This window comes from Scophthalmus maximus, chromosome 1 (assembly GCF_022379125.1).
Source record: "Scophthalmus maximus strain ysfricsl-2021 chromosome 1, ASM2237912v1, whole genome shotgun sequence".
NCBI lineage: Eukaryota > Metazoa > Chordata > Actinopteri > Pleuronectiformes > Scophthalmidae > Scophthalmus > Scophthalmus maximus.
In genome coordinates, this window is record NC_061515.1 from 22,995,883 (window position 1) to 23,017,657 (window position 21,775).

At 46.3% G+C, this 21,775-nt stretch overlaps 1 protein-coding gene across 4 annotated transcripts in view; it reads right to left on the reverse strand.

Moving 5' to 3' along the window:
• LOC118304010 (nck-associated protein 5-like) overlaps window positions 1-21,775 on the reverse strand; it is a 124,826-nt gene that overhangs the window by 9,047 nt on the left and 94,004 nt on the right. For all 4 annotated transcript variants that reach the window (XM_035629628.2, XM_035629629.2, XM_035629632.2 and 1 more), the window contains 9 exons: window positions 19,377-19,445; window positions 17,231-17,269; window positions 16,956-17,075; window positions 11,978-12,082; window positions 10,842-11,030; window positions 7,058-10,674; window positions 6,311-6,416; window positions 5,146-5,233; window positions 975-1,295 (listed from right to left, as the gene is read on the reverse strand). In XM_035629628.2, the coding sequence (XP_035485521.2) occupies window positions 975-1,295; window positions 5,146-5,233; window positions 6,311-6,416; window positions 7,058-10,674; window positions 10,842-11,030; window positions 11,978-12,082; window positions 16,956-17,075; window positions 17,231-17,269; window positions 19,377-19,445 (4,654 nt within the window). The remainder of the gene's footprint in view (window positions 1-974; window positions 1,296-5,145; window positions 5,234-6,310; window positions 6,417-7,057; window positions 10,675-10,841; window positions 11,031-11,977; window positions 12,083-16,955; window positions 17,076-17,230; window positions 17,270-19,376; window positions 19,446-21,775) is intronic.

Consider the following 21,775-nt stretch of genomic DNA (forward strand, 5'->3'; position numbering starts at 1 on the left):
GTTGACACGCTCATCTAATTGTGTTTTGTCGGTTTCCTAGGGGGCGTGGAGGGGGCCCGGGAGGCTGCGGGGGTTTCTGCGAGGAGTGCCTCGTCATCTCCGCTGAGGATCAGACGTCGGCGGTTTGTGCCGTGCACGGGTAGAATAAAGGCCGCTTCACCAACCCTACCGCTTGCGTGGAGGAATTGAGTGAAAGTGCAGTGACTTTCAATGCTTCACCTACAGTACATCCTGGAAGTTAAAAAAACAAACCTGAAAACACTCTGAGGCTTTCAAGGCTCTGCGCTTTGCCACGTAGAACGAGAACAGTTGCATTTACTTGACTGAGCAAACCCCAATTCAAAAAAAAAACAGGGCGCGGTTCTTCTTTCTCATGTCTCGTGTCTTGAATATAGAATCCAAACAAATATTTCATCAGTTTAATTATTTCTTGTATTTTTTTTTTATGATTCAAAGTGGCAACCTTTCAAGATTTTCTTTTAAATAAGTCACAATCTATCCCCTGAAAGAGATAACACGGTTAGCAACTGAGCCTATGACCCACTGACGTAAGTGTCACAATATTCATATAAATGCAATATCACAAGATGCACGTTGCCGATAATGCAAAATGAACCTTTTCCCAGCATTTAGCTGGCGAAAACTTAACTTTTATTATGAAATATTGACAGGAAATGCAACGTGCGTGTCAGTGAACTCAGAAAACAATTGCGTTTTTAAAAGAAGACGCTGGTAGATAAGTCTGAAATATGAATATATCGGAGCTGCAGGCTCACACACATTTTGCAAAAGGCAAAGTATTGTCTGACTGCTTTATTGAAACCACAAGCTTTCGCTGCCACCACACTTCTGTGACCTGCTGTTACCACCAGGAACTACTGTACAGGTGATTGTAGTTGGGGGTTCCCGCGTTGGGCCCAAGCTCGGGCTTCTAAACAAAGAGCTATTGCACAACGTTGTCATTCTGGACTCACCTGAAGTTGCTAATTTGGGCAGACGGCTGTGGGTGTCCTGGGTGTCGCTGCCGCAGGTCACAGTGGGGTCGGACAGGGAGTGACCCAGGCTAGTGGGGGCATGCACGCGGGTTTTTGGGAGGGAAGGCACTTTCACGTCGGGGTGCGAGGGGTCTGGGTGAGATGAGAGAGGCGCCGGGTCGAGCTCGGAGCAGCTGGCGGTCACCCCATCGGGGCTGGACTCGGATCTCGGGATGTGGCGACCGCTGGCCCGGGTGACGGAATCGGGGAGGGGGAAGGTGCCGATCCCGCTGTCCAGGGTTCTCATCTGACAGCCGGAGCCTGAGGTGAAAGGGAGAGGTGGTGTGATGTCTGGGAGAAGCAGGGGGGGGGGGGGGGGGGGGAAACGACCAAGGACGAGAACGGAGGACTTTTGGATTTACATGCAACGGAAGGGGTTGTGAGTAAAGAACACATCTGCGGCAGGAACGGTCACATGTAGCCGGTAGGAAAAGAGAGAAAAGATTTAGCGTAATATTAAAGTGATAACATCACACTCTCCTTAAAAACACATTTGGAGCCATTGCAGAAGCGACAGATGCACAATTCCAAATTTTGTAGAAAACACAATTACATGATATGACACAAGAAAGCGCCTTCTGCCAGCAATTCTGAACGACACACACAACTGGGCCGCGGCCCGAGAACTCGTCCCTCCGACTCATCAGAGACGGAGAGCATGCTGGCTTGTACTCGAGAGACAAGACGGCGAGTCACAAACAGATGGACGTTGTTTAGAAACCACAGGTCTGCAGATCGTTTCGACTAAGGCTGGAACAGATGGACGGCCCGCTCGGCACAGCCCAGGTCCTTGTAACTGTGAATGTTAATGACCAGCGGCTGTTGCGTCGGCCAATTTTTTTTTATTGCTGAGAAAGCATTTGTAAGAGCGAAGAAAGACTCCATCGCACTGAGTCTTCCAGTGTTCGCCCCGGAGATGAATAACCCCCTGCGGCCGTCCGTTCTGGCCCTTAAAAAACCTTGGTGAGTTAAAAAAATTCCTAAAGCAGAGCAGCGTGTGTTTTTATTTCTGTTTCGTAGAGGGTTGGTTTGATATCGACAGGCTCTCTCAGTTCTCGGCCTCGATGGAAGGCACAAACACACACTCCACATGAGCACTTTCCTTTCTACGGCTAAAAGTCCTCTCTGAATTCTGATGGGAATTATCGCTGAATCTTAAAAAAAAAAGAAAATGTTTGCAAGAAGCGTAACGGGGCACATTTTGAGAATCAGTTCATTCCTAAAAGCATCTACACGCCGGGCCTGAAGCTAAAGCTATTGATCGGTTTTCTCTTTTGGATAAACAGAACTCGCCTCTGGGCATCAGTCTGCAGAGGACATATCGATAAATACCCGGATGAGGTGATGAGGAGGAAGTTATTCATTTGGGTTTCGGAGAGCTCACGCCGTGCCGTTAATGTCAAATCCTTTAAAGGTGAGTCATCGGACACGTGCACCGCGCTCCCTCGCACAGACGGCCCGTTACTTGTGCACATATCTGCTCTGAGTCACTCAAGAGCAGTCGCTGCTAAAGAGTAAAACAAAAACAAACCAAAAAAGTTTTAAAAATGCATGATGCTTTCGACGTACGCGCTTATTGGTGTGTGAGAGAAAAAGAGAAACGCGGAGCGCGCCATAGCTTACACCGCTGGATAATTGAATGCCAAGCCTGGCAGTTCAAAATGCCCTCTGTAACCAAACTATAACAAGGTCCACAGTAATTCCACCCGGAGGCAACGACCACTGGACATAATCTAGTTTTTCATGAGCTCCACCATCACTTCTGTTTACAACCTCCAGGGTTTGAGGGGAGAGAGGGGGGGCGGGGGGGGGGGGGTTGACACCTCCGCTGTATGAAATTGGCTTTATGCAATGACGAGGTGTCAGAGGGAAACGAGAGAGTCATCAATACTGACCATAAACTCATCTAGGAGATATTCTGCGGCAACATGAGTGAAATCGCAAAGAAAATTGCACACATTTTCAAAACGGAGAGTATTATCTTGAATCATGAGAGTAAAGAGAAATGTTGGATACACGTATCTTTTTTAAATTTTATCCATCACGTTGTGGTTGCTTGCTTCTTGTCTCTTAAATCCCCAAAAAATCTGGAAGTTGGGAAATAAATGCTGAATCATTGGTATCGATCAACTACGCCGTGAAACCCCTGCAGATATATCAGGGTCGTTCTGTGCCACGGTCCAGTCAAAATGTTATTTATTGTCCCTTTATGAGAAAAAAATGCATAAAACCGAATCAAGGGAAGTTCTGCAAATGCACAATGACTTCAATGTCTGCAGCTTGGATTTTTTTGGCGCCATAAACTTCCTGGACTTTTAACTATTTGCATGATCGATTGTGTTTGTCCAGTGCTGCTCTTTGTGAGAGACGTGACACCGAAGCGGTGCCGAGGGAGCAGTGAGCAGCCGCGGCTGAGAACCTTTCCAAAACACTTTATCCGTGCCGCCTGGAAGTGCTTAGCTGGCAGAATATATAGAAGGCGGGCTGTTAATCAGCATACAGAGGTAATTAAGCATTTTATTTTGGGCACTGCGCCTCCAGCCCCAACACCAGCGCTGTGAAAAGTGGCTCGGCACTCGGCTCTTTCTTGAAATGATGCGATTAGTTTGGCCACTTCTGAGCTAAATCTTCAAACTACGAAACCGAGTGAAACTGGGGGGGGGCGTTTTTCTGGGACTGTGGAGATTATTTCCACCAACACCCCGCCATAACAAAACACATTATTGGCAGATGTGAAGTGGCAGATGTGAAGTTTGAGTCCCTTAAAAAAAGGTAATTGTGTATATTTTGAATATAATCAGCGGCAGCTATAATACAAACCCTTGGTTAAAAAAAAACTGCTTTTAAGCAGAGTGTTGTAGATGTCAATGTCAAATGAGTATTGTTAGTATGAGTATTTTTTTTATATGAAAATACATATTAAAGCAGCTGTAAGTGAATGAGAACTGTTCATCTTGCCCATGATCAGTTACAATGTGGTTGCGTTTTAGACAGAGACCCACCAATGTGGTGCTTTGTAAGCTAAGGAAATGTGTTATGACGGCATCACAAAGAACATGTTTCTTAAATGTGAATATATTTTCTGGTTTCTTTGCTCCGCTATGACAATAAACTGAATATATCTGGTGAAAGGACAAAACAAAACATCGACTTGGGGTTTGGGGAACAAGATCGCCATTTCATAGATCAAACATCTAATGGATTAATCGAGAAAAATTACCGTCAGATTAATCTATGAATGAAAGTGGATTAAACGGATCGTTTCGGTGTGAAACGTGAAGCCGTTTCTAGGATTGTTTCTCAAAAAAAGCTGCAACCAGCGACACTCCAGGCTGAAAAAAAAAAGGCCCCATTCCAAAAAGGACGTGATGAGAACAGGCACTGCACTAGTTCTTTAAATTAGACAAAATGACCACGTTCTTAAAGCTTTTTTGCCAATGCACGTGATCAAGACTAATATTATGAAAAAAAACAACAACACAGTTTGGCCTCATGTTCGAAAAATGACCCCTTTCAGTCCATCTCACTTCGCGACCATGGTGCTAAATCACAGGAAATAAGTCCGGCGTACCCGACTGAGTGACAACTGAGTGACAAACGTGCCGCGCTCCACATCCAGTAAACAGCAGTTACAGCCTCCCCATCCGCTGGCTGAATTACAGACTGCAACAGGTAGGTTTCACGCGCTGCAGTAACGACACTCATCATCCCATCTCACAAACTGCAGTGATGCCTGTGTTGTTTTTCCGCTCCCTCCGCCGCTCGGGCGTTGTCACAATATGCACACATCAATCGCATGACGGGACTGTCGGCGTGGCGTTTTTGCAGTCGCCGCTATTTCCCCACAGTAATGGGCATGTGGGTTTGGCAGAGGATTGGAGTTGTCAAGTCGCGTCAGGAAATCACAACTGTAAGGGAAGCGTTAATGCTCCGTCGCACTGGTGGATTCGTGATGGTTAGTGACAGCTTTTTCGCGAGCAAGATGGGAAAAATAAAATAAAAAAACTGTACCGGGCGAGGTAAACACTTGCATATGTGCGAAGCAGTGGTTTCGAACGGGCAACATGAACTCTTGGCACAGAGGAAGTGACAGATTAAAACATGAGCTTACCTATCATGTGATCTTGACAGGCTGTGTCCGGGATGTGTGCCTCCTCATTTTCAGCCCTCAGGTTGATCCTCTGAGTCATTATGATGGTCTGGAATATGAACGGCAATGCATGTTAATGATGGGAATTTCAAAAAGCAGGTATGACATTCCATAATACCTGAAAAAAAACACACCATACTATACAGTACAAGCAAGTGTCTAAACCAAGGGACGTATCTTCATTTAGGAAATGTCCATTTAGGAAATGTTGCAGAAAGGATCATCTAAGCTAAGCTTTCCAGATGAACAGACAAGCTTCATGACATTTTGTTCAAAAAGAAGTGAGGGCGTGGTACTTTCCTGCCATACTTTAATTGGGTTTTTTTTTTTTTTTAAGTGGTTTTGGGGTGGTACGAGAGGGACTTGTATCATAAAGTGTCGCTCTTTTGTTGTATTTCTGGGGGGAGCAGATAGAGGGGAGGCTTGGAGGACGGCATTAAATGGCCGCTTTGTCGAATTGAGTGCCTGCGATAAGGGGCTCCTTCATGTTATCAAAATTCAACATCACCGGGATTAAATTTCCTGCATTATGCAGCGAGGCTCCCTTTTTGTCGCTCTCTTCCTGCATTCAGCCAGGTCCTTTTTCTTTCCTTTTTCTTCTTTTATTGCCATCTTTTTTTCTTTTTTTTTCAGGGTCTCTCAAGCACTCAAGCCTCTCCATCATTTTCTGGTCTTTTGACTTAAAGATAATAATAATAGTAATAATAATAATAAAAAAGAAACCCACAAAGTCATAATTTTAAAGCATTTTCTTGCAAAAAGAACAAAGCCGATGAGAGAAGCCTAATTCAAGTTTGAAAAACTCAAAAGCCATCAGCCTTGTGGAAACAACAACACCAACGCCGGCCTGGGCTGATGATGAAAAGAGTAGGCGAGTAAATTGTAGGCCGAGTCAGAACACAATGCGAATCAATAGTGAACCTTCAGGGGATGCGATGCTGCGCTGCGGGTGTGTTTGTGACATGTTCATACGGTTGAAGTGTGAGCACCTGTGGGAATTTGCATGTGTGTGTGCGCCAACGGCCGTGCGCAAACACAGTCGGAGGCGAGCAGGCAGAGCTCCGCGCAGACGTGGCTGTCACAGAGCAGGTGGAGTTCTATTATGTTGGCGTGTTTGCTCACTTACAGCAGTATCGGAACAGATCTCCATATCACCCTTCATTTCGCTGTGCTTCTTGGGTGTGGACATCCCAGGCGGCGACCCAGCCCCCGAGTTGCCCTTCACAGCAGTCCTATGAGGAGATAAGATTTGATCTGTTTTTTGTTTTTTTTCTTTCTTAAGTCTGTGTGTGCTGAGCTCCTTTATCAACTCCGCAGGTATAAAGAGAGCCTGCTGACGAACTGCTTTAACCGGCTGTTTTCGCTTCACGCGTGTGGACGCGAACATACATGCACAGAAAGACACAAAGAAATGTCATGGGATGTTTTACCGCCTCTGCGAAGTGCTTCCTCTCCTGGGATTGTTTGCACGTATAGAGTCTGGATAAAAATCTGTCCGTTGTGATTGGAAGTGGCGAGTCAATGAAATGTGCAGCTTCCCTGCCTGAAAGATACTTTAACTTGAGTGTGCCGACTATGTGTCTGGATGCTGGTCCAGGAAAAGCCTATGCTCACCGGAGTGGAGTCATAACTCAAACAGACAGATGTTGTTTGTGCAGTTTATTTATCACTTTCTCTGAACACACAGGTTTAATGCAGTGATGGCTCATGTTCAACATAAAAGAAAGGAGAATTTGTTTGTAAGCGTCGCTGCACTTAATAGAAAGACAACTCTGGCAAAGCTTAGTGATAGGAAGTAATCAGCATGGCATTCGATCAATTAAGGATAATTCATTCTCGATTTTCTTGCTGACAAAGATGTTGTTTTACACACCTGCCGAGAAGCTCTTTCACAAACTGGTCCTTGCCGATGAACGCTGTCGTACACTGGATCTGACTGGCGATCTGACCCATCTGATTGTTGCAGTGGTCCATGATGGAGCTCAGCTTGTTGTTCACCTCAGACAGCGTCTGAACCTCCTGACTGTCTCTCTGCTGGTTCTCATTTTTCTTCTTGTCCTTCTTCTTGTCAGACTTCATCTGTTTGCCTCCAAGCACAGATCCAATCTTCAGCTCTTTCTTCTCTTCTTTCCCCTTGGGGGAGTCTGTTTTCTTACCACTCAGGGCCGGGAGTTTGCTCTTGCGGAGGCCAAACCAGTTTGCCAGAGAGGGGCCTGTCTTCTGTTTGGCCTCACTGGCAGCAACCTTCTCCTGTTCTTGACATTTCTGCAGGTTCTGTTCGATTCCCATCATGACTTTCTCTTCGATAGTGCAGACGGTGGAGCTGATTCTTTTATCCTCCACATCTGGGAGTTTGTTTGGCGAGTCGGTCTGGGTTTTGACTTCCCTGCTGAAGTCTTGCTCATTACTGGTGGTTGCTATGACTCCTGTCTCTCGCATTGGGCTTTCCAAGCTGTAGACACAAGAGGACGCAGGCTGGAACTGTGGATGAGAGGCAACTTTTGCTGGCTTGCGGATGTTGTTCAAACCAGTCTTATCGCTGGTGGGTAAGCTACGCACCTCTTTTTGAGTAGGTGAGGTGATTGTCTCCACTTTTCCTAAGCCCTGCGATCCCTCACCTTTGAGGCCTGAGTTTGAATTTCTCTCAGGAAGAATGTTATGACTATTTGACCCCAGCATGCCACCGTAATGGCTAAGCCTTGTTCTGGGAGCATGGACAGGACTCTCAGCTAACCCAACACTGGGTACCTCCAAGGAGCTCTGTCTTGACAGAGAGTTCCCCCTTTCACCTGAGTTGGTGATGATCTGTGTTCTGATTTTACCAGGTCCATCTAGAGCATTGATGTTGGGTTTCTCAATGTAGTTGGTGCTGAAACTCTGGCTACGGGCTTTGGCTCCATTCATCCCCAAGGCTGGCTTTAAATGAGGTTTGGTAGAAACCGATATGGATCTAGAGAAAAGTTGACTACTCCTTTTCCCCTTATCGCAAACGTCCCCCTCCTCTGGTAACACAGCAGTGTGTACTTCCGCTTCCAGTAACCTAAACTGGACCTCACCTTTCCCTTCTGTAATGGGCATCTTGGATGGTGAATCAATATTGTGCACTGGCTGCAAGCTGTCACATTGTGTAGAAGCATTGGAAGTCACAGTCTCCTTGGAGACTGAGTTGATATGATCTTTCTCTTGTTTTCCTGGTATAGAGGGACTATTTTTATGGCTGGGGGGAGATTTTAAAAATGCTTTGAACCCCATTGGGATGCGAGTCTTTAAGGCTTTTTCCACTGAGTTGGGGGACATCATAATTGAGGTGGGTGGGCTTACTACGACTTGACTATTTTGTGGCTCTGTTTTGCATTGAGGAGTGTCCTGAAGTGCTATAGGTAAACTAATAGATGTCTTTTGCACTGAATGATGGACATTTTCATGGGCCGATCCTCTATTACTTGCAAATGAGTTCTGAAGTGAGGACCCTCTGAGGGCACTGTAGGGAGGAGGGACATTCTTTGAGCTTTTAGGTGCATTGTCAGGTTCTAGAGCACACCCTGAGTTTGCAGAAGGGAGGTAGTCTTTCGTGGTTATTCGCTTGGAAGTGCCTTTAGTAGATGTGTGAATCATGGCGGGGGACTTCTGAAGGTGCTGACTGGTTTTGTCAACCAGTTTCTGAGGTGAGTGTGCAGTTCCGTAGCCTGCATCCAAGTCTAAACAGTCTTTATCCTTGATGGGAAGTGTACTTTGCATATTTGGTACTAGTGAGGTGTGGTAACTTGGGGGAGGGCCCCTCACAGTGGTTGGTGTGGATTGTTGAGCTACCCCTGTTTTATGTGCTTGAGGTGACCCTTCATAGTTTGGTCTGATCAGTAAGGAGGTGGAGCGACCTGGGGGAGGGGGAGGAGAAGGGGACCTGAGTTTATTTTTGCTGGTTTCACAGTGTTTGTCTCTGGTTGGCTGTTCGCCACTATCAGCATACTCCAGGTGTCTCCTTGAGAGGTGTGGGGAACTGGATGAGGTGGCCTTACTCCATTCAGCCCTGCTGGGGAGTTTGGCATTTACCGCCTTTGGGCTCTTTACGCAGTTTCCTGGTGTCTTGATGAACCTGGACATTTTAACTGTAGGGGAGGAGGGGGATTTCTCCTGACCAGAGGGTCCTGAGTTCCCACTGTTACTTTGTTCAATGGCGGAGCCCTTAGACAATCGCAGTGGGGATGTTGAAGGTTTGTTACAACCGGGTATCTTTGAACCGCTGCTCTTAGGACTTGTAATATTAGTCATGGGAGGAATTGAATGGCCTTTATTTGCTCGGCTGTTTGGTGGTTTGATTAACTTCCTTTGTGCAGTCAGCTGCATCGATAGCCTCTCTTCACTGCCCTCTCTGCTATTGCTTTTTTTTCTAGTCCTCATCTGACACTCAGATGGCTTTTCTGGAGATTCAAGAACAGTGTAGTTTCTAGTATTTGCTGGTGTTTGCCTTGATGGTCTCTCTCGTGGCACTAGCTCTGTGTAATCAGTAATTGCTTTACTACCTTGAATGTCCTTTCGAGACCCAGCAGCCGATGCAAGTTTCTCAGTACAAAGTTCAATGGGCTCTCCTTCTGCATCAAATATTGATGAAATACTCTCTTCAGACTGACCGCATCTTGCCCCTTTGGGCTCCTTGATGAGGCTGAAAGGCCGGGACCTCCCATCTGCTGACTGGGTACGTCCCTGCTCTCTTCTCAAGCACTGCTGTACAAGCAGCTTAGCAGCATCCCTTGACAGCCTCTTGGAGTCCCTCTCTGCTTGCTCTGGTGGCCGGCTAAAGGACATTTGGATTTTACTAGACTCAGAGTTGAGTTCCTCTGGATCATCCACATCAGAGATGTGGTTGGGACCCACTGGATCAGAAGGGTTGAAGTGCAGCTTGGTTGGTTTACTAAAAGCTGATTTCCGCCCCCCCGCGGGGAGAAAACTGTTGATGAAACTCAGAAGTTTCTCAGGATGCTCTTTTGAGTCATAGTCAGAGGGCTGTTTCGTGGCCATGGGACCTGAGCTAGTATCACCTCCATTGTCCTGTATCCCCTCCCAGCTACATAAACTCTCCGAGATGCTGTGGGATCGCCTCTTACAGTATAACCAGCTGTCCTTGGTGGGGATGTTATCTCCGCGACTGGAATGTGCAAGCTCATCATCTGCATCATCAGAGTCATAAGAGAACTTCTTGGCCCCGGCAGCAGAAATTCTACCCACATGAGTAGGCTTGGATACCCCTTTGCTGGTACTCTTGATACCCAGGGAGTAGATGCCCTCATTTGAGTTCATACAGTCTTTGTCGCCTGACTTGGAGACCTTCAAGGAACCAGAGGAGCTCCTGTGTTTCCTCCTCTGAAGCTTCCGCAGTCCCTCTAATATGTGGCTCTCCTTGAGCCTTGTAGGAGGCTGCTCCTCCGGTGGGGCACAGATATTACTGGGGGCTGATGAACCCAAACTCAGCCTCTTCTCCCAGGTCAGGGACGACTACAAGGTAGAAAGAAAGAGTGGGTCAACTTCAACAAACCGTCTGTTTTCTAAATCTTAATCAACATAAAACAGGTTTGACTTGAATTTGTATTGTGAAAATAAGTTGCATTTTGTAGACAAAAGAACTGAATTGGTGTCAGGGTTTATAGAGTAAGGGGGTGTACCATTTTTCCACAGGAGCGTCCATCATTCCAAGTGTATGAGCCGCTGGAGAATTCACTGCATGCACTTGACAGGGACAACTCACTGCTGCTACAGCTGCTGCGTGGGTACACATGCGCTGGCACTGTCAGGCTCAGCTGGCTCAGACACTTAGCCACGGGTAGACCTGCCTTTCCATTCCACTGAACCTCCTTTGAGACAGAGAAAGGACACATGACATTATTGTGGAATATCTTGTATTTCACAATTTATACACTTGCGCTGAGCTTCCAGTTTTCTACTCTTATATTTTACCTTAACATGTTTTAAACTTTGATGATGTATTTGTGACTATGCATCATCGGAATTTGATGTGGAAGTTGTTAGGTAGTGTCTAATTGCTGTTAATTTTGTGATGAAAGATGTTTGACAAACACTCAGATCAAATATTAATGCAAAGAAGAAGAAAGGGAGTACACTTTGCAAACTTTAAACTTTCAGTCAAATTTTCATGTGCAGTCACCACAAAACAGATGATTACCGAATTTGCATCTGATTGCAGAGAATTTGGCTATCCAAATAAATTCTAGTCGGCAAGATAAGAAATACGATATATTCACAGTCACAAATTCTATTCCACTAATCTCATATAGTGTCACTTGTGTGTATCACTTAACATAACCTTTAAGTTACGTGCCTCTTTTACACATTTAGATGACACGACCATTCATAATTCACATTGTGGCTATTATTATTTCATTTATTCTCTCTTCTTCCGTTCATATGGCACACATTAGAGACGATCAGGTGGCAATCTCAGAGGGTTAAAAAAGCACAAAAGAATGAAGTAAACTCATTTTAGGTCCTTAATGCATAATACATAAGGTGACTAATGTACCACAGTTTCCTATGGAGTCATTTTTACTGACAACGAGTCTCAATCGATGCTTTTCTGGTAATATGACAAGGATTTATTCCTCTTAGTGCCAGCTCTTCCTGCTGAGGGCGGAGGAGGGGTCATGGCCTCATACTGTTAGTTCTGTATTTTAATATCTTGTAATGATTTCTTGAGGAGGGCAGGGGTGAAGTTATGCTACCTGGACAAATGACATGGTTGAAAAAAAAATACACACACATGCATGTTTCCCATGAAGCTTACATTAGAGGGAGAATCTGTATTCCTGGAAAGCAAGAAGGCCTTGCTTCTCTCTGGCTCAAGAAGTAAATCTGCTGCAGACAGATCCATGATCCGGGAGTGGAGTTTCTGCAAAGCAAAAGGAAGGACGCGCCAGTGTGAATTTTGACTTCAGGGATTTCAGGAAATCAAATGAGCCTTGGTGCAAGGACACAACAGCAGAACAATGGGGATATTTTTATTCGTACAGAGCTTAATCTTCAATTCTTTTTGTGGCATCTCAGCAAGACAATTTAAAATTGAAATGTTGTTTTTTTTTGCACTTATTGATGCGTTACAGTAAATCTTCTGAATTATAAATGTCAAAACATGCATTCAATATATAAAAAAATGTTGAGGCAGAACCATAATTTGACTGCATCACCAGAGCCCATCAGATTCCCTCCGCCGATGCCACACAGAGCTTGGATTCGCGGCTCAAAGTCATTAATGTCATTGGCTGCAAAAAAAATCTAATGTGAATAAGAAATAATTGCATCAGGGAGTAAGGGATTCCTTTGATTTTTTTAGATTTTTTTTTTAATTCATATGCTAGTCTGCAGCCTCCTCTGTTATTTAACTCCTGCGCTTAAGACGGAAGGATACAAAACCAACTATATTGCCACGGATTCATCTCAGAGCTTAATTACACTGCGTTCCCTCCGCTCAAATTAACTTAAACTGGAAATATTCTGGAACCAAGCATTTGATCATTTCCTGCATTTCCTGCCATGGGTAAAATTCAAAAATTAATGCTCATTCAGGGAGTACGCATACACACAACGTTTTAGAATAAGGACATTTAGATTCCTTAATTTCACTGCATTCAGTAAAACTCCTTGCTGGCAGTTTTTTTTATTGATTTTTTGTGAGTTTTGCCAGACGTCCTTTGAACATTTCGGTGGCTAACACGCAACCGCACAAGCACCCTACATTTTCCTCTCCCAACCTTCAATGCAAAACGTGCAGAAAAAGCATTTTTTTGTGTCAGTGTGAGCTTGTGAATAAGCTTTCAAAGAGGCAGACTTTTAAACATCTAGCAAACGGTGCAATGGAAACGGATCGATACCCACTTTTTTTTTTCTTCTCAGCACAGAGATAAGGGTAAGTATTCTTTTCTATTTTTAGAATTCAAAAAAGCATTGATCTCCGCATCCCCTGCCTCCTTTGAGCCTCGCTTGTTTGGTTTCACCAGTCACAGAGTCGAGGGGATTTCTCCGCTTTTTGCCTTTGGCAGAACATGCACTGTTAAAATGTTTTCAACTTCTACAAATCATCAATAACTGCAACCAAATAATTACGTATTTGCGAATTTTAATAAAAACAATGGTGGATTTGTTTGATTTTAATTCCTGTAGTCCGGACTTGAAAGATGCCAGCTGGCTTTTCACCCCATGTTTAAAGTCACGAAATGCAAATCTGGCGCTGCTCTGATGCCGCACCGCTGCACCTCCCCGCTGTCCACATGGGGATGGGAGTGGCTGAGGTGTCACAGGAGGCTCTGATCTTATCGTGGCGTGCCGGATTTCACCTCCTCAGCAGCCTCATCAAGGATTCAGTCAATAGTGTCAGAGGGTCACGGGGGGGGGAGGAGGGTTGGGACGAAACGGTAGATGACAAGGAGCGGGGGCCGTGCGCCTCTTGAACTTTTTCAGGTTCAAGGCCAAGAGCAAAGTCAAAAATGTTAATTGGAACAATTCCCGTTAATGCAGGCAAAGCTATAATATATCATGCAAATATTGGCCTTTTATTAACTATTAGATAAAGTCTGGAATAATTACATCAGTGCCGGACCCAATGCGTCGTATTTTTAAAGAAAAAGCAAAGGCCTCCCCGATAATGTTCTTTGTTGCTTTTGGCTTGACAGCGGCCATATTTCCACCATAATGAATAGACAGCATCCGAAACAAATATTGCACAACGATGCTCACCTGCAGCACCTGAGCTGTGTGTCTGATTCATCACAACAGCTTTCCCTCAAGCTCCAGCTACACTCAACCCTCCGCGGAATGAGATATATAAAGCTCTGCTTTAAAAATCGGTAATACGCCGTCTCAAAAGCTCCACGCTGCAAATGCTCTCCCTGACCCCAAAATGTATTTAGCGAAAAGCGGCATCATTTGTTGACATTTGCGATTGCGAACTTGGTCTGCACAGAAACCTTCGGCCGACGGATGGCTATGGCAGCAGTGGGTGTTTGACTCTACACTGCGGTAATGAGGTCATGGGCGTTCAAGCCATGTCCTTGGGGCCCCAAAGTAGCGTAGGAGGAGCCGACGAGCATTCGTCCCAGTAATGGGCCAAATAATTGCCGCTCACCCGCCTGTCATACTTGATAAGCGGCCTAAGTGGACGGGACTGTACACCACTTATTTTCATTTTAAAAAAAACGAATGTTTTATTTCTGAAACGAAATACGTGGCATCTTTAGAAAACCAAATCACGCAGCTGCAGACAGTGAAGGCGCACGGCCCGGCGCAGCCTCCATCAAACACATTACGGTTCTTTATCGGAGGAACTCGAGATGCCCACGGGGGAGGGGAGGGGGGGAACGGGAGAACGTTTAATTACCGATAAGAAAAAGGTCCAGAGATAGATGGGCAGTGATACACTTCTCTCCCTCTGCTCGAGGCTCCGTGAGAGACAAGAAATGAAACTCACCCATATTTTCATTAGACATTCTGCCAAACAAATACCTTCGCAAATCCAGCAAAAATTAAACCTGTGCTAATATCATATCAAATTTACAAAAAGAGTAATTTGGGGATATTACACTTATTTGATCCCAGCTGCCCACGTGTCTTTGAGATAAATATGCACTGTAGCTGGCAGCAACTAAGCTTCAAGATCTCTAGTCTAATAATTTATGGCACGTTCATGTCCAACGTTGCTAATTTAAAAAAAATCATAAAAAAAAGGATTCGAGTGCCATCTGGCACCCTTGTCTTATCATGTCAGCCTTGCGTTGGTTTCTTTTCAGCTGAATTCCATTTGAAGAAGAAGAAGAAAAAAAACATTAACACTCTTGGCTGAATTTCAATGCAATGCAACTCTATTGTACTTCTGAGTGCCTTAATCCACATCTCCCGCCAGATAGCACCTCTTGGTTCCCCCACAGCCGTATCATCAATATCCCTCTTCCAGCTTTTTGTATCGCCGTTTCACACGATCTTCCCGTCTGTCCAATAATGACACTGGAAGTAGCGGGCATTGACAGAGAGCTTCACGACACGCCCACAGCCGTATCATTTCTCCTTCCTCTTTCTTCTTTTCTTTTACTCCATTTCCGCCGCTTTTTATTGGGCCCTTAGTTTTTCACTTCTCCCTACTTGTCGTCTCGGCGCTCGTGGTCCTTTTCCGCCATCTCATCTCTCTCCATTTTCACCCCTCTCGTCCTTCCCTGCTTATCTACCCTTGCTTGCCTCTTCTCCTTTCATCGACATCTCGACAATTCCTCTTCCCTCCTCCACTCAAGGGGGTCTGATGGCTCCGTTTCCCCCTCTCTTCTTCTTTTATGTTTGTCTTGTGGCTGCATGCTCTTTTGATTTTGACAGCGGGGGGGCCCCCGGCAATTTGCACAATTATGTGAGATCCTACTTCCCAAACTGAGCCCGCTGGCCTGCGATGCCTTATCACAGTTGGGTTATAGCATACGGCGGCAGGTCTGTCGGTTTCATAATTGCACCGTAAGAATCAAGCTTTCAGTAAAGTGATGTGTTCCAACGGATGAGCTGATGGTTGCCGGTTCAAATATTTGTCGTTTTGCAGGATGCGAAGGTGACAGTTCATTCCTTCCTGCGGGGGCATTACAGTTCTGGAGATGATTCACACAGAGTCCTTAGTGTATGTGTGAATCCTAGACTTGAAACTACGAAAGAAACTGCACATGTGCAACCTCTGACTGGACCGTGGAGCCCGATAAAGCAAAAACAACTACCAGAAATCTAAGCTTTTAAGCAAGAACTTACTTCATCTTTGCTTCAAAACAGACAAAAAAAGAACTGCCTCTTTCGAACCCCCCCCCCCCCAAAAAAAAGAAGACTGATAAAGAATGATACTAAAGGAGAATTTTTGTTGTTGTTTTTTTAAATCAAAGAATTGACAGTGTTCTGTGCAGCATCTGTCTCTGGCTGAGACCCCAGAGCACTTTAATAACAACCCAAAGAGGAAAAACAACTTCAAATGCATGAGAATAGGCGCTCTGGGATTCTGTACCGCAGGAGCTGCTGCTTCATTTGCAACCCAACCGTGCCGGGGAGGCTGAGCGCGAGCGGGGCAGGTTTACAGCAGATAGGACAAAAAAAAAATAAAACACTGCGGCATCTGTCGGGGGCCGAGCACAATTATAATTCTATAGGTCGAGTGTAGCTATTGAGCTCAGTACTGCAGATAATTGATTCCGTATGTGCCCGGCTCTTTGTGGTAATTCTATAACTCCCCCAAAGTTTGTTCCGGTGAACCTTCTTACTGGCCTACTGCGGCAGTCAGTCGCAGCTCAAAGGTGGGAACCTGTGCGCGATTCTGAGGCTACAGCCACTCGAACGCGTTTCCATTTCAATTTTCAAAAGGCGTGCAAACCTAAAAACGTCTGCATGAGCGCGACCGTTCATGTACACTGGGCATGCGGTGGCGAACAGTGTGAACAGGAAGCAGATTGTTTGGCACCAGAAGATACTACGAACGAGGAACAGCGATGGAGGAACGCAGGAGCAGGGATTTCTTCCTTTTTTGTATCGGACGGACGACGAAGGCGGGAACAGTTACCGACGGCATCATCATTTCCAATCGTGTCCGTATCTGCCCGTCCATACTACAGTGCTGCCCCCGGAGATTTCAAACTTACACGGGGCGAGCCGCGTTTCCAAACTCCGTTGTTTGGATGGCAGGCATGAACGTAGCAACAGTGATTTGTTTTACAGCTAAAATGTGGTAAGGTGGATGGAGCCTCGAGTGGGCGGCGTACCTGGAGAAGCAGGTCTGAGGCGGGCTTGATCCTCTGCTGGAACAGAGCACCCAGCGCCCGATTCTGCTGCTCCAGGTCAAACACTCGGGTTCGCAGCTTCAGGCACTCCTCTCTCAGATCCTGCATCGGAAGAAACTCAAATCAGAATACATGCGGACTCGTGTATACACAGCATCATCAACAAGCAAGAAACCCATCGTGGATCGAACAAGGCGAGGCTTCACTGTGATCTGAGATGAGAAGCAAAATGGTTTCCATGGAAATGAGAGACATACCTTCTGGGTGAGAAGCGCCTGCACAACTTGATTGGCCACCTTGAACGGACAGGGGAAGAGAAAAAAAGGAAGAGAAAAGTCAATTTAATGTAATTGTGGCTCCTTTAGCACAGAGATATACTGCGACCCTGGAGCCTTTTATGACCCTCACAGGCTCCTGTAGAACTGCCCCTTGAAACGCCAACAGGCCTTCCTCTACACCACATAGACTGTGTATGAAGATGGACTGACTGACTCTTTAAATAACTTAAAAAATTGCGGCACCAATATCCAAGATATTTGACAATGGGGGGGGGGCGTAGTGGAGACACCTCGTCCGTCTTACAGTCTATGATTTACACATGAGATTCATTATTATGAGTTTAACACAAATATTTTTTCTCCTAGAATCTGGTGTGTGCATATGAGTCTCTTTCACACACACACACACACTACACAGCTTCTACAGTGTCCAACTCACTTCCTAATGGTGATATTGACCGCGGCAGGTTGATGTAGGAGCGGAGGTGTTCCCAGTTTAAGTGATGTTGTGCCTTATGGTCTCACACCCGGCCACATTCAGACCGCAGCGCTGACGGAGAAGCGGCTCCAATTACTGCCCATTGATTGCCCATTAATACCGTGGGAAGCCGCATCGGCTCCTTTGAGTGCGCTCACTCTCGTTTTTATCGAATGAGCGAGGGACGGGAGTACATACGGCCAAACGAGCCCTGCGTTTTTGCGGGTCTGCGGGTCCGCCTCTTGTAAAATAACCGGAGAGTGATCAAACAAACATGGTCTCGGACAGAGACAGTCTGAACTCTCACAGACTGCAGCACTTTCATGCAGGTTTACAAAAAGAAATTGCCCACGCACAGACATTTGGACATAAAGTCTGTCTTCTACTGTCGTTAGAGGAACACACACGCACACACGCACACGCACACACACACACACACACACACACACACACACACACACACACACACAGCTTCCCTTGTTAAAAACTAGATCATTAGCAAGCCTTCCCTCCACAAAAGACAACCACACAGCATAGTTGACAAGTAAACACGAGAAAGAAAGAAACAAGCCAGGCAGGCTGAGCCAGCCACCCTAGTGAGGGGCAGGGAAGCGGAAAGGAGACGAGGGATGAATTCACCCCAGATATGATCCGGGGAGGGGGGTCCAGAAATCTAAATATCACAACACTCCCTCCACCACCCACCCACATTCTTCTTTCTCCCAATCTTCTTCCTCACCCCTCTCTCTGTCTTTCCCCCTCCTCTCCCCTCGCCCGTCGTCCCCACGCCGCAGGAGGGGCGCGTCTGCTCAGTCTCGCTGGGCCCGTTAGGTTTTTTTCGCGGACAATCTTGTCCCCGCTGGACATACGCCGTCCCTTACTTGCCAGTGCTCCCCTCACTCCTGCGGGCGACTCGGCGAGCGGGCGCGAGCTGAGAGCCGGGCTGCTTTATTCCCCTCGCGTGGCTCCCCTAAGAAACGCTTATCGAGCTCCCATTGACAACCAGAGGGCGCAGAAGTGGCTCCGTTACGTAAACCCGACAGTTCACATAATAGGGCTAAGGGAATGCACCGGCTCGTGTTTTAGAGTTCTTTAAACAAGAGAATACGGCGCACGAATGATAACAATAAGCTGTTTTGACCACTGGATACACTGTCGGCGTGGTGTCGGTGCATTTGTCTACGGTATGGCGACGGGGGAGTATGCCTGCAGAAACAGCCCCTCTAATGTGTTCCAGGTCTTATGATATGAGCATCAACAAAAGGCCTCCCGATTTGTGCATTGGAGTTTTCTGTTTTAAAAAGCATGCAAAATAAAGCTTTTTACACATAAATCAGACTTTGGGGAGCTGATGTTATTGCTTAGTTTAGCGCCTTTGGAACTGGCCTCTTGAGTGAGAGATGAGAGATGAGAGATGCCTGAAAAATGCAAAAACGCTGTTTTTCGAAATAATGTATTATTACTATCAACGAGTCACCCCTGCACTCTGTTCGAGCCGTGGTTCGAGGGAAATCGCCGACCCGTGGGAAGACGCAATGGGCTGTGCTGGGGGGGGGGGGGGGGGGGCTCATTGGCCGGGGGCACACGGCGCCCTCGGGCGCGACCTTGGGTTTCGGACGAACAAAGACAGACAAGGTCCGCACTCACCTCATCCAGACAGCGTTCATACTGCCCCCGCTGGCTTTCGTTCTCCGAGGCCAACGCGGAATTCTCCTCCTGCGTAAAAACAACACACGGAGAGCGTTCAGTGTCAAATGCAACGCAAACAAACAAACAGGGACTTTGGTTACATTTGACACAACAAGACGACAGCGGGCGGAGACAGGAGCAGCGATCAGCCGTACGGGGAGGCTCGCCTCCGCAAAGGTCAGATGTCAGCGCCGAACCCGGGATGGCCGATAAAAAATTTACAAAGAAGCGCGCAGGGAAAAGGTCAAGGGGATGGAAGTTATGACGGTGAACTTTGGGGCGGCAAGCGGCGCCATTCGGAGTTTCGGACCTAATAGGAATATCTCCTCCACTTGCCAGGCAGTGAGGCGGCGCCCTATTGATCTCTGGGAGTTTCCAATTTGTCAGGGGTGGGCAGCGTATTAGGAGCTGTCAGCCGGCCCTGCTCCCATCGCCCTCTGCCCTTTAGTGGAAACTAGCCGACCCTTGATGAAAACGTGGGGAACATAATTACAATCCAAAACATCCAATTATGCCAGGAACACTGACTAATTAAAACCTGGGGAGCCCGGAACGCGGCTGTGATGCGATCAAGGGAGCGCTCGTGTCTCTAATGTGTCAGTTTGTGCATTCAATTTCTATGAGATAATTATAACTAGGGATACCACACTCATCTCATGTATTAAAGATATCTTTTTCTTTGAAAATACATGAAAGGTTATCATTTCAACGTGTCGATTCAAGTCAGCACTACAGCTATACAGAAGCCGTTATTTTTCTGTATAATAGGAGTTGTTTTCTGATTCTTCAAACGGACATAAAATGTATTGCAGTTTGTATTGGTCAGTGACACGCGAGCCCGTAAACGCTGAAATGAGAGAATCCCGGTGTCATTTCGACGCGCAGATTAAAAGACTATAACATTTTCCTCTTTCGATGTTTTGTTGTTTCCGATGGAAACTTTGAGTTTGGCTAACAAACACTAGGTGAAAAGAGACACGCGTGTGGCATTTGGGTCTGTGAGGTGTCGCGGTTCGGAAGGGATTATTTCGGAAGCATTGGGGGAATGCAATCCACTCAGCAGGCAACGGGAATGCGGTTTAATTTCAAAGCGTTGATAAAAGTGAAACTCCATAATGGATTATGTCGCTTCGGCAGTTTTCGAGCTTTTGCAGCTTGTTCTAGAATGAATGGCAGTGATTTAAACGGAGGAAGGGGAAAAAAAAACTGACGTCTCCCAACACCAGAGAAAAACAGGGGACAGCAGGTTCTCTTCTTTTCTTTTTGTGCAATAAACAAAAGGCATATTAGAATTCACCTGCAGTTATATTACTGGCCACCTCACAGATAGACGGCGCATCAATGTGGTATCAAAAAAAATCTGGAATAACGCGACTTGCTGAGCTGTGGGCGTCACACGACACAAGTAAACATGTGTATTGCCTCTTCATTTTTTGCTATTATTGAATTTGCAATTTGATCAGTTAGACCCGTTGGTTGCTGTACACGTAGGGGAACCTCCAGTTGTTAGAAATGTTATTTATTAGCAGGTAAATAAAATATTTGAATGTGGCAACAGCTCTGGGGCAAAGTCGCAACATATATATTAGATATTGTTTCCACATTCCAAGTTAAAAGCACCTGAAAAAAACGCAGGAGTCCAACACTGACTCTTGTATATTGTTTCCTGCGGAAAATATCTGGCTATAATTCTGCTGAATAGGCCGCCGTCTCTCCCCCGCTAGTTGCTAACCTTGTCTGTCTGCAGTTTGGTGCTGGACAGGACATAAAGAGCGTGTTGTTGTTATAAAGCAGCTGCCTGGAAACTCACGAGAGAGGAGACTGGGAGGGCAAGAAAACCGAGAAAATCTTTGTGCTTTTGCTCATCTTACCAAGTGAGATGCTCAACGGGCATTACCCCCCCCCCCCTAATCCCAGTATCAATTTGGCTGCAGGGGCCGTTCAAGCCAAGCTAACGGACAGCATTGAGCCGAGCTGGAGAAACAAGAGCCGCTGGGCAACGCTCACTGTACTGACAGCGGAAGTTGTGCACGCTGCGGGGCGGGTGATGCACCGCCGCCGCCAGGTCTTTGCCGTGGCACATCCATCACCGCCGGCGGCGGGATGAAATAAGATAGCGGATAACTGTTGATAAAGTCGTTTTATACAATGTTATGTTTGGATAATGCAGGGTAATGCGCCCCATCGGATCGATTGGCCGGGACAGGTCGAACGCACTCCCCCCCCCCCCCCCCCCCCCCCCCCCCCAGCCCCCCGCCGAGTCTGTGGAGGTAACTTACAGCTGAGCAATGGCAGGCTATTATCTGCCACTTTGCTCTAAATAGGGCGTATTTCCTATCAGGGAGGAACCGGTGTAA